This window comes from Manduca sexta, chromosome 22 (assembly GCF_014839805.1).
Source record: "Manduca sexta isolate Smith_Timp_Sample1 chromosome 22, JHU_Msex_v1.0, whole genome shotgun sequence".
NCBI lineage: Eukaryota > Metazoa > Arthropoda > Insecta > Lepidoptera > Sphingidae > Manduca > Manduca sexta.
The window spans coordinates 10,877,196-10,891,092 of NC_051136.1; the positions used below are offsets into that span (position 1 = coordinate 10,877,196).

The following is a 13,897-nucleotide window of genomic DNA, read 5'->3' on the forward strand; positions in this document are numbered from 1 at the left end:
TAAAATTCCTCAAATATTCCGTTACACTATTTTGACGTAGTAAATCAGATCTACAATGTCCTTTATGAGTAAATATAAAATATTTACAATACATTGAAGGTGGAACCGCAATAAACTGCGCGAAGTGTTTCCGCTCATAAAAATATACGTAAGCGTAGACTGTCGGGGGGTGGAAACTTGCAGTTTATGTAAGCGACTCACCCTTATATTAAGCTGCTAATACTTATGTTAGAATCACGATCTATTTGACGATTATAAATATTTTTATATAAAAAAATATACTTTTATTGTACCTAACTCATTGAACACCAGTGTCGGATTTATATGTTTTATCAGTGTAGACCACTTTATTTCCGCCGCCCCATGTAGGTATGTTTATGTATGTAGGTGTCTAAAATACTTAACAATTTTTCATTTGTTTGTATTATGGAAGCCAATAAAGTTAAATAAACGAATGATTAATTAAATCGAGTGAGGGTCCTCTGAAATATGCTGCTCCTAAGAGGCTGCCGCCCATAGGCCGCGGCCTTTACCGCCTATTTACAAATCCAGGACTGCTTAGCACCGGAGACCTAGTCTTTGGTTTAGTAATGTTTAGTTTCATATTTCCTTCTTGATCTAATGGTAGTATAGGTTTGTGAGCTGTAGAACGAGAAAGGCTGGGTTGGGATGCCAGCAATCGCTCCTATGGTAATTAATGTTTATGGGCACCTTGAGGTTTCCACCGGCCCTACCCTAATTAATTGTTCAACACTTCCACTATTGCTGATCAATTTTAATCAGCTCAGATACATAATAACTCCAAGTTAGGCAACATTTCTAGAAGTTTATCAAACACAATTTGCTAGGAACTGGCTATCCCAGAAGCGAGCAAGGCAAACGGCGCGGTTGTAAAAACTAAACCATCTCCTTTCCGAAACACTCTAAAAAGCATATTCGCTCCCACATTGGATTCTATAAGTGGTACAAATATAATTCGATACATTTAAACGTTGCGTCTAAGATATTTATATCTTCCAACGCAACTGGACCAAAATGACGCAACGGTCACATAATTAAGCCTAAACAAGTTTCCTAATATACATTGCATTGTCCATACATAATTAATAAAAAAAAATCGGCAATATAATTTATGACAATTTAATTATCCAGTGTTTCTCTGAAATACTTTACGTCTGTATCAGTGTATTCGCCTTGTATAATATTATCGTAATTCAAACAAACGGCAATATATGTTCTGATTAATGATAGTGGCATGAGTACAGTACATTACAACAGTACAAATGCGTTATTTTTAAACTGTTTTACGTTCAGAGTTTTGAATTCAGAGAATAAAGATTACTAACGGATTATTATTTATCTTTTGCAGAATGACGCGGGCGCAACCAGGCTAGCAGCCCTTCCCGCACTCACAATGTAACCAATAGCAAGCCTATCACCATATCCAGCACAAATTCCAGACTAATACAGAGCAGTTAAACCTAATTTCTCTTTACCCGGCCCTGGCCTCGAACCTGGGACTTCAGCACAACAGTCGTACTGCAATACAATACCACAGTGTATGCTATAATAGAAAATAAACAGGTATACATATGGTCGAGGTCGTAGCGTAGTGACGCCCGAGCGCCGGGCCCGAATGGATCCAGATAAAATATAAATAAACGAGACAGTGCTTTTTTTAGTTCATATGGAACGATTGATCTGTTGATTCATTACGTCGTTGATAATGGTTTTTATTTTTTTTAATATCATGTTTATTTGAGTTTGTAGTTCTTGAGTCAATAAAATGATTACCTTTTACACTGGTAGGTCTCTCATATGTGAGAGTCCGCCTGGGTAGGTACCACCGCAATGTTTATTACTCCCGCCAAGCAACAGTGTGAAGTCACTGTTGTGTTCCAGTTCGAAGGCATTGTAGCCAGTGTAACTACTGGACATAATAAGACTTAACATCTCATGTCTTAGTATGACGAGCGCAGTGGAATACCAAACAATACTTTGTAATTTAAGGCGTTGGATGGTGTTTCTACTGTTTATGTGCGGTCGTATCGCTTACCATCAGGCGAAAGGGAAGGCAAGCTCGTCTCGTCATTCAAAAAAACAAAAAAAAATATCATGACATCTATATGAACATAATATTGTAATCATTGGTATAGTGCGAGATCGTGTAACTAGTACAAGTAAATATCGAGTAAGTTTGAAAAAAAAAGTAAATACAGAATAGAGAAGAAGATATATTCATTGATAACTGAGTAAACACGTTTACTTTTAACCCTTCCTAAAACAAAAATACACGATATTAACTAATGTTAGTTACACAGTATCTTTGACGGTATTTTGAAAGGCATGCAAACATTTTGAATTAAAAAATCTTTATTACTTAATATTATAGAAACACAGCATATGAATTTCCATACATGTGTAAAATAAAAAAAATATTGGAATTATAAATAAAATATAATCTTTCTTTCCTACGTTTTTGGATGCAAAGTCGTCCAAAAACGTAATAAAAAAATGTTATTGACATTATAAGGCATTCATATTTCAGAGATACTAAAAATAAAAAAATAAAATTGATTTTATTTATATTTTCACACATTTGGTGAATTAAAATATTATATTAACATGAAGTAGTAGTATATTCATAATAAAAACATGTTAAGACTAACGGAATAATTATTACAAATGTAGAAAGAGGAAGTCAAAAGACAAATAGTGGAAGGTAGTACTTAATATTTTATATTAAGAAAATTCCGCAAATAACTATTATTTCTTGCATATACGAGTATAAATAGTAACATTCCTTACGTGGCTGTGTACTAAAATGCATAAGATTTAATTTCGACAAACATAATTTTATATAATATATTTATTTATATAACAACAAAATATATATAAAATTTTGTTAATATTCTGTACGTGGTCTTACAGTTTCCTTTTTAAGGTAATACACTTATACTAGCTTTGTAGACAGGTAAAACTACTTCGCGAATTAATACAGAAGGTACCTTACTAGATTGTTACAAAGATAACTATCACGCTATACAATACAATCAGAGAAACTGCATGACTCTTGATATTCATCAGCACGCTGACGTATTTGAACTTACGCAATCCATCGCTACAGCGTATAGTTTCTTACACCGCGTCAAGTCACGACAACGGCTACCTGCAGCTACCCAACTGCGTGCAATCAGACTATTTGATGACTTATATAATTGGTACCTTGTAGTCCTTTTTATAGCTTTATTGCATTAAGTGATTTTTAAAAATTGGTATTATAATCCAAATACATTCTCGAAAGAGTGTTAAGATCTTATAACTATTTGACTTAAAAACTTTTTTAATGATGCAAATATCTCAGAGGTCGTTAATATCAAAGTAACTTGGTATTGACTAAAACAAATGAAATGAAAAGAAACAAAGATAGAATACAAAGAAACATTAATAAAAAAGAAGATAATAATGGTCAAAAATACCCAATTTCCAACTATCTCTAAGGATAAGCAGTCTTACTTATAAACTTGTTTTAGCGTTAAGAGTTGTTTAAGAATTGCTTAAATAGCTGTCAAAAACATCACCGGCTCCTAGTTTAAACCTTATTAAGATGACGGGTTTTGACTTACAGTTGATCGAGTAAATTTATGTTTTAACTAAGCATAGCTTTGCGAAATTTTTATAAGTAAGACTGAAGATGGCAAATCTGAACAAAGCAATTATTTGAAAGGAAGTTATTATTTGTGTGCATCTTTCCTCAAGCATATTACAAATTAATATTTTTTTATTTAAAAATACACAAAGTTCAGCCTCAGTCTCTGAGATCTCAAAATACATTACTAAACATAATCAGTGACACTCGTTAAGATCTGCATCATAGAAAGTTTGTACTTAATAATACGTGGCAATAAAAAAGTCGACGGTACACCCACTGATTTACTGTTCATAAGTCCCTAGGTAGGAGTTGCAGTTGGGGCAGTAGTGGTTTGCGTTCTGGCATGAATCCATGCAGTATGGTACACATACGCATGGCCAGCACCTGCAAATAAACAATGCATTATAGTTGCTAACTGGTGATTCTGCTATAGACGAGGGTTCGTCTAGATAACAATTCCATGTCTATTTCTGCTGCCAAGCACCAGTGTGCCTATACCGTTGTGGCCCGGTTTGCAATACATAATTACCAGCTTAATTACCAATTACGAGACTTGGTATCTTGTAGGTCTTAGAGAGACGAATGCAACGGACCTCACAACTTTCTATGTACTTCAATGTTTGAGTAGTGTTGCAATTTTTTATGGATCATATCGTACATAAGCGATCTAATTGTTTGTCTCGTTTATCATGCTTAAAAAATCCTTTCCATCCATCCATCAGCCTGTATTCAACTACCCGATGCTGCCTTACCCCGATTCCGCTACTCTTGACGGCCTATTGCCTTGCTCATACAACTGACTCTAGCAATATCATTGATGTTATTAGTCTAACTGACACGATTTCAATCTACAATGCATTAAGACAGGCGTGGTCTTACTCCACTTTGATTGTCATTGTGATCAGTTCGACGATATATGTGGGTCGAACCATTGTTATAATGCAACGTGGCATAATTCTTATATAACAATGGTGTCTCCAAAAGGGAATGCCACCGAGAATTTTAATTATAATATACACCAAACCTAGCTCTCAATTCTAGAATGCTTGTAGATATTCGTTATATCACAGAAAATATTCTGATACTAACTACGGAATGCCGTAGCTAGTTAAAGGGCATAATAAACGTTTATTACATTTACATTCAGCTACTTGTGGTAATCTGTTTATCAAAAGCAAACAGGGATTGCAAGTTAAACATTATTTCCTCACGAGTTAAAAACAAACATGATTTCATAGATAATCACTAGTAAAATCCAATGTTATAAAGATTAATAAAATGAATGCCATACATGCACGCAATAACTCAATTTTTTACTTATCTATCAATGACTATTAATAATCTAATCTGATGGCATATTCCTGATATTTCTAAGTTACATTCTAGGACGGACAAACACAATAAATATGAGCTATGTTTCCTATCCAATACATGTACAAGATATCTCCACGAAAATTCATTGTAAGTCATTGTAAAAACAAGGAACTATAACTGATTTATTGATTTATAGATCCTTATCAATAGTTACTATTAATTTCACAGTGTTTTGTAACACGAGCCCCATTTTAGGATTCCAGGATTAGCTTATATACATTCAGTAAGTAAGATAGTCGATGTAGCATGAATAGCGTTACTGTTTAATGACGTAAAAACTTCTATTGTGGGTTGACATTATAAATCACTAGACTTAGTTCATGTGAAGTATTACCCGAACCAGAACAAAAAATACATTATTGACACTCATCTGTAAAACTCCATAGTATCTGATCTGTAGTATTAGTGTCATACAGCAAAAGACGTTTAGGCCTATGCGTAAAAAATAATCTAGGAAGCAAGTTTCGGAGGTCAAGACGAAATTGCATTAACGACGATTAGTTACGCTATTACGGAAAGCGTTGTAAAGACTTCCTTTGTAAAAAAAATCAACTAAAATAAAACTTGCAAAGAATGGGTTCCAGGAAGAACTTCATTCCCTGACTAATAGTATAAAACCAGAAGAAAAATAACAAATGAAGGCTTATTTGTTGCTAAAACCATATCTAACGAATTCTTTGAGTGCGCTTGACCATCCTCCAAACTGAAATTCAAAGGTATGCGAAGTCCGCCAACCCGCACTAAGGAAGTAGGATGGTATTATAAATACAGGGTTGATGTTATAATTTTATCCACCGCGCTAACTGAATTTATATAATATTTTTGTATAGTGGTACGCAATAACCTATTTCGTCTTCATACACACTAGTATATAAACAATACACACAGAATCCAAACAAACTGTTTCAGCCCATGACATACTAAATCTAAAGTTTACTTGTACCACGTTGTTAGACCTTAGCATTTCTTGAAATAACTTGAGAAATGCATGCCCTTAAGCTTTACATGAACACATGTCTTCATAAAATTTGGAAGCGTCACCACTTACTTTTTAAGATCTCTACTCTCTCTATTTACTGCTCTAATAAAAAATTAATAATTAAGAAACAAAATATGCATAAAATATAATTAATGATACATACTCAGAATTCAGACTCATAAATAAAATAGAGGGCAACATTACAGCAATTATCTGGTACAAATTTAGACTACGAGATGATAAGTTGAAAAACCCAATATCATCGAATATTACCTAAGGACCCGGCGTTTCAACGACATTACTTTATTAGATTAGCATAATGACCAAAATAACCTTGTAGGTGATACTTACAAAAACAAACATAAGAATAAGGCGATAATGTGGGTCTTGGTTGTGGACTTATGTTCCACTTTCGTCATTACCGTGGCGTGGCATGACGGGCACACGATGTTAGTGGATTTGGGGCCGACTGGAGCGATGTTCATATTGCTGTAAAAAATAAATGAATTATTAATTCAGGAGTAATCTATACGTCAACCCAAGTCTTAGTCTACATATATCATATCCAGCGATGTATGTGTTCGTTTCTAATAATTATAATTATAGATATCTATATTATATTAATACATGAAGAAACATATCTGCACCCCTTTTAAGAACGTTGCGGACAAGGAGGAGTGTAAGAGTTGGCCTGATTAAAGTTAATATAGAGAAGTGCAGAAACATTAAAGCTCAAAAATTTTATGTATTGCAGTTGAATTTTGGCCACTGGGCGACCGCCAGCAAATTTTAAAATCGTGACCCGAGTTTAATGACTATCATCCAACTATATCCTATTCCAAGGTGTCGTTAAAATAATAGGATAGTTTCGTATCTTTAAATTTGCACATTATTTTATATGTAAATGAAAATAATACACGAATTGATAACCTCCTTCTTTTTTTGAAGTCGGTAAAAAGGAATTCTTCTGTGACATCAAATTTAAAATAATGTGAGCAAAATTGGGCATGGTAAGGTTAGCACTATCTCTTTCTCACGCATGCAGCGTCATGGTCGGCGACACTTGGTGACGTCACAGATTGCTTTGCCATCTACCTATTACACCAAATTACGTAGTTTTATAACGAATTTATTATGGGGTGAATTTAGAAAATCCTTTTTCAGTTCCATTTTGGATGACATACATATTTGATGAATATATTTTAACCGACGTTGTCAACTGCCCTATTGTTGTTAGGTATTTGATGCGTTAATATTTTTGGAGTAGATAGGTATCACTAATTTATACCATCTACTACTCCAGTGTGAACCCCTGTTGTGTTCCGATTTGAAGTCATTTTTTATTTATGTTTTATACTATAGGTTGAATATACACAAGTGGTCTTCAAATGTTTTCTCCTCCAGAATCTCCTTCGCCCATAAATACCCTTATCAATGTATCTAATGTAAGTATTGAGTATGACGTAATAGTTCTATTTCATCTTCTTAAATGTTACATATCCACTCACGCCTTTTATCTCCGAAGGTTAGGCAGAGACGCATCAAGGGCACCTACTTTTCAAATTGTTATTCCATTCAATCCTACTAATATTATAAGTTCGAAAGTTTGTGGGGATGGATATACTATGTTTGTTCCTCTTTCACGAAAAAACTACTAAACGGATTGGGATGAAACTTTATAGTAATATTGGTTATACATTAGAATAACACATAGGCTACAATTTATAATGATTTTGTCTAATTTGGTGATAATATAACGATACATATGAAGTAAGTCGGAAAAAAAATATCCCGGAAAACTCCTTCACGCGGTCGAAGCTGCAAGCGAAAGCTAGTAATGTATAAGGATGTCAAGCTAACAGTCATAACGGGGATATATTCTAGATTCAGGTCTAATACTAAGTTGAATAGCCCAGTATCATTTTACCCGGACGTCGAACCCGCGACCCAACACGGCAGTTATAACCTAACAACTTCTTATAGATAAAACTCTATAAAATCATAGCTAAGGAATCCTTCTAAGAAATAATAAGTTTACAATGTGGTTATTTTTTGTTTCTGTGTGAGATCGTGGTATTTAAGTTTTTATAAGACCATAGCTAATTAGACTTGGCGCAACAGCAAACAGGATAAAACTTCACTTATGAAGAATATGGCAACATTTTATACAATGATTATGATTCGCATAATGAGTGATATAGTGTAGATATAATTTTCCCTTGTATAAAGTGGATATTCTTCTTGTCACGCACTGCAAAAATACGTTGCGGGTTTAAAGGTTTAAAGAACCAAACGGTTAAGAATGATTCACTGTGAATACATTACTGGCGTATACTATTTGAGGCTAAATGTAACATATACTTATTTACTATATTCTTGAGCTTTTGATCTATTTACAGCGGCATAGAGGACTGCCTCGGTGGCGTAGTATAGGCATGCCCGATACGGCGTTAGGCTCGCTCTCTATCACATCATGGAACGGAACACACTTGGCGAAAAGTGGGTGCCCTGGTTGCACCTCTGCATACCCATTGGATTAATGCGTGATATGTGTGTATGTTACAGCGGTATAAATTCCATGTAAATCTTTATCAGCAGTTTATGAGTTTAAAGGTCCAATTGTTTGTTCTTCGCATTCTAAACCTACATATTTAAATTATAAATATATAGGTTTATAAATGCTATTATAGTTTTAAACAAGTAACCGAGACTATTCATTGTAATTATCACTATAAACAAAACCTTTTAAGAAACCACTAATATCGAGAACTCTATCGTAAACATTCGAATAAATAAAGGAGTCGTGTCTTCCGACCATCTTGAAGATATGGATGGGAGAAGAGGAAGGCCTTGAGCTATTTCGTTGACCGCACGCTACACTACAGTTACTTGATGTTTATTTTTATTTTACACTAAGCGTTGCTCGCGGCTACACTCGCGTGAAAACGCTTTTTGTTACAAAACTCCCAAAATCAATGTATCAATTATTATTTATTAGCGATGTCAGTGCCATCTATTAAATAAAATTTTTACTTATTATATTTTCTACGGAAGCAAAATACCGTAGTGGACTAAGGACTATCAGTCTAACCCCTATCAGTGGTAGAGGAGACCCGTGCTCAGGTCTGGGACAGTCTATAACATAGGGCTGATATTATTAAAAATGAACCTTTATGTTCATTCCGAGACAAGGTCTACCCTCGTGCAAATTTCACCCAAATCCATTCAACTGTGACTACGTTTACTTTTAACATCCAAACATGTCTACAAAAACTTGTATTTTTAATATTAATAACATAAGCTGAGTACTAGCGTCCGCCCGCGTCATAATACAGTCATAGGTGCCGTTCATACTTCCAAACATTCTTCACGATAAACTTTGCCCGTTGTCACATTAAAAAATTGCTACCCAAAAAACAAAATAAATATTAGTAAAGAAATATTGGATATCAAGAAGCATAAATACTTATTTAATCAACTATCTGCTTTAGAAAGTCTCAATTGGTCCAATCGTATTGTGGATTATCCTGAACTATTTGTCAGATACAAAATATATCCTCTAATAAATTATACACATGTAACTGTACAATTTAAAGGTATAGAATTTCAAGCATAAACGTGGTGTGTACCTAAACTATGTAGGTACCTAAATAAATATAAAATTTGTAAAAGAACATCAACGATATTGTTTAAATACCTAGTCTTGCCATAAATATTGTAATAAAGAAAAAAGAAAATTGTTAACTGCAAATAACATTTATTACTTTTACAGTGTGTCAGTTTAATACATAAATATAAAACAATTAAAAATATAAAAAGCTTATTCGAAGTGGTCTCCATTGGCTGCAATACAGTCCTTTAAACGATGAGGCCAGTTATCAATAGAAGCACGCACTCTTTCCATGGGAAAATTCTTCACTGCCAATCGTATAGATTGTTTTAGGGACTCCAAATTATCATGGCGTTTAGAGCAAGCTGTACTCTCTAAAACTGACCACAAATCATAATCCAGCGGATTAAGATCGGGACTAGACGACGGCCAGTCTTCAGCTCTGATGAAGTCCGAAACGTTCGATTCCAACCAAGACTGCGTGGACCGAGCTTTATGACCCGGCGCCGAGTCTTGCTGGAAGGACCATACTTGGTTATTGAACATGGTGATGTTAAGGGGCTTAACTACCTTCTCAAGAATGGTATCTTGATACACTTGTGCCGATGTTTTGATACCTTTTCACAAAAATATGGCTCAGTCACTCCTTCATAGCTAACACCCCACCAAACCATCACTGAAGTCGGATAATGTCCACGTTGCACTCTGTCGACTAATTGGGAAGCTTCCTTAGAGCTTTGAGCATAAATACGGTCATTTTGTTTGTTAAAATGTTGCTCAATTGTAAAAATTTTCTCATCCGTAAACAAAATTTTTCTGTGACCTCCCTTTGCGTACCGCTTCAGTAGTTGTTTCGATTTTACCACCCTATTCTTCTTTAAATTATCAGTTAAGAAATGGCCAGTGCGTCTCTTATAGGCTGCAAGTCCTAAGTCATCTTTTAAAATACGCGACATGGTTCTAGGTGCTATCTTCATTTCCCGAGATAAAATCTTTTGCTTTCGGACAGGATTTCTTCGAATTCTTTCCCTTACTGCTTTGACCACCTTTTTCGTACGAACACTACGTGGACGGCCAGATCTTTTCTGTCACAAACAGAGGAGGTCTCATTGTACCTATTAATAGCCCGGTACACAAACATTTTACTAATACCAAGTGTATGGAGAGTTTTAAAAATTGCATTTGGCTCCATACCTACTTTGTGTAATGCTATCACAGCGATTCGGTTCTCTTTATCACCCCACACCATTTTAATATCGCAAAATATTTTACAATGTATTGGCGCCAAAATGAGAAAACACAATGAACAATCGTATAAAAATGACAGATTCGAAATTCAAATGTAATATTTTTTTATAATTAAGTGTAACAGTATTTATGGCCAGACTAAGTATAGTATTATCATCGATAACGTCTGTGCACCGGAAATCCCCTTCGTTATATTATATTTTATATTACCACATTCGTATTTTAATTAACTACATATCATGCAAAAATTTGTGCAGGCGTTTAGAGGTTTGTTAGAAGTAAACGCAGAAACCGATGATACACTTTGAATTAAATTTGGCATGCAGATAAATGATGTCCAGGTTAAAACCCCAGAAAAATACACTTTGGGACTTTTGATGCCGAGAAAGGTCTTTTGAAATAGTTCTCTTCCTAAAATCCTGGGTCCTTCCGCCGTAGTGTGAAGAAGCATCTTAGTAGGCATGATTGTAGCGAATGGCATGAGATGTGGTCGGCATCTCTCTTACCATCAGATGCAGTACAGTTACTTTATAGTGACAGAATCAAAAAAATAGGCAAGTGGAGGCGCGAGCAACACCTAGTTTCATTTAAAACAATAAAATTGAAATGACCATAAAGTATGAAATCATAAACAATAAGTAATGCAAATGACGCGTTTTAATACAAACGGTGATAAAAAAGTACCATATTCTTAATACTAGTGATAACGTATTATAGTTTTAGCAATGGATACAGGTGTAAATGAACTAAAGTGTGTAACTTAACAAATAAACATCAAGAATACCATAAAATAAATAAGGTCAGGGCGGCACGCCACGTTAGTGGTAAAACCCTAATATTATACCCTAATTCACTACCTGTAGAATTTAAACGTAATAAACACGCTATACTCGAGTTCACAAGGTAAACATTAAAAAATTACTTTGGGAAAATACGGTAGTCAGTAGTTACCCCGCGAGTGTCATCGCGGTTGCGTCATCGACAGGTTCATGGCGCCAATGATTTTAGGTTTTTTTAAGAACTTAAAGAATATTTAACCAGCGTTGCGTGCCAAATTATCCAGAGTATAAATTATATGAGTAGGGCGGGGCTCTTCACAAACACGTCCATTTCTTTGGAGTACGTATACACTTGTATACATATTTCTTGCTTGCGGCTCCGCTGGTGTACTAATTTCTAGGATAACCTCTAACAAAATGTCTCTGTACCAATAAGCATCATTAAACTCGGTCGAAATAGTTCGAAATGCCCTCCTTTTACAGCCCTGCGCGTGGCACCGCCTAGCAACTCACCTCCATAATAATATTTGGTAATTCGAAATCACCCACACATTTAAAATACGCTCTCAGCATCTGCAGCGATTTGAGGCTATATGAAGTAACATGAGGCTAACTTCCTAAATATTGTCAAAGAACAATAACCTTGAGGTGACTCACAAAATACATCAAAGAAAAGACAAAGTTTAGGATGCTACAACCCCAGCCAGGTTGTCGATGATCCCCGTTGGATGCTGTGGTCTCTGCATACAATCCGGGGTTGGGAATGATCGAATTACCCAAACGCCCCAATCCCCAGAACTGATAAGATTTATGTGTAAGTTGTGTGAACCGCACTTTTGGTGTTCCGTTTTATTCATATATCCTTCTTTAATTGCCTTATTTGAATCCACGAACAATACTTTTTTTCCGTTCTCTCAAATATGTATTATGGCAGGTGGAACAAATCGTTAACCCGTTTTGTTTATGCTCCACGACAACTCAAAGATATCAAAACCTTGAAGGTATATTTAGAAAAGTTTAAATCTATAAATATAGTTAGACAATAACCGATAATACTCATGAAATAATTCAATATACCTTAAAATTAAACGCATACCGTCAATTCGAGTTCACATTTACAACAACACTGTTAGAATAAAATCTTCACAAGGTCAATTTTTTTACTCAAACGCGGTACCATAAAACATAAAGCCAATTCTTACTAGCAAAAATATAATAGGTTAGAGGCCACACGTTTTCACATAAAAGGTAAACGATATTTTGTATATTTAAAGTAATCGAAAAATGTACACAACATAATACTCGGCTTATGAAAGTTGATGTCGCAAGAAGTGTACCGTGACCGTGTCAGCGCGCAACAGATGGAACGCAAAAACAAAACATCTACGTAGTATTACAACAAATTCACTTACAATTTTATTATTACACTTCCAAAAGAATCAGCACAGGGCACTGGCACGATATATTTAGATATAAACGCAACTGTACGCTAGTAGTATCGACACGCGACTAAATACACTATGGGTAAGTCGTTTGCGCTTTTCGCTGTCCCACTCACTCGTACGATTACACTGTGACTCATAAAAGTGACTAATTTACGAGACAGTGAAAAAACTACTCGTAGTGGCTCCTCTGAGAGGTAAGTGACAGCTGACAGATGTAAATTTTAACACTCACCTTGCTTCATTACTATAATAATTAATAAATACCTTCTAGACCTCAATAATATCATTGCTATAAAAATTGCGTAAGGCGGTGTATAAAAAATGACCGTCCAATTTTATAACATTTTATGAAGTTCTAGTAAATTAAATAAACGTTCTATTAAGTTTTTGCATTAATATATTGACTTCCTAGGCCTTGGATGGACATAATGGCGATAGGTTCGCCCTAAATTGTAGTGACCTGCATTACACCATATTAACAATATATATGGTAGGGCGTTTTATGTGAAACCCTGTCAAGGTTATTAATTCAGAATTCACTATTACTACTGCCATCATTGTACTACTGATGTATTGTTACGATTTAAAGAATATGTTGACATAAGCTATTTTAATTACTGGGCATTCGACACTCAACTTCTAATGTCTCAATACAAGCCCAATTTAGCTCAATGCAGTGTTTATTGCAGACGAGCCTCATCAGTTTAACTAAGTAGTTAAATGCAATTGCATTATAGGACTACTTATTTATCCCTAATGCTTTACTTCTGGGTTTTCTACTTGTAATTCTATAAAGGGAAATGACCAATT

At 34.9% G+C, this 13,897-nt stretch overlaps 1 protein-coding gene across 2 annotated transcripts; it reads right to left on the reverse strand.

Annotated features, from left to right (window-relative positions):
- Window positions 1–2,351: 2,351 nt before the first annotated feature.
- LOC115442152 (lipopolysaccharide-induced tumor necrosis factor-alpha factor homolog) lies at window positions 2,352–13,311 on the reverse strand. 2 transcript variants are annotated; one of them, XM_030167138.2, is made up of 3 exons: window positions 13,055–13,311; window positions 6,357–6,494; window positions 2,352–4,036 (listed from the first exon to the last, which is right to left on the reverse strand). In XM_030167138.2, exons 2-3 carry the CDS (start codon window positions 6,488–6,490, stop codon window positions 3,934–3,936), a joined length of 237 nt encoding a protein of 78 aa, XP_030022998.1. In that variant the 5' UTR covers window positions 6,491–6,494; window positions 13,055–13,311; the 3' UTR covers window positions 2,352–3,933. The 2 variants fall into 2 exon arrangements, with proteins under 2 accessions (XP_030022998.1, XP_037297272.1); XM_037441375.1 differs by lacking the exon at window positions 13,055–13,311 and adding an exon at window positions 12,720–12,751.
- Window positions 13,312–13,897: the final 586 nt, after the last annotated feature.

Excerpts from the sequence above, each read along its gene's own strand:
- LOC115442152 (XM_037441375.1), bottom strand. Across the intron at positions 4,037-6,356 it reads TTATTCTTATGTTTGTTTTT|GTGCTGGCCATGCGTATGTG; the intron begins GTAAGTATCACC and ends GTTTATTTGCAG.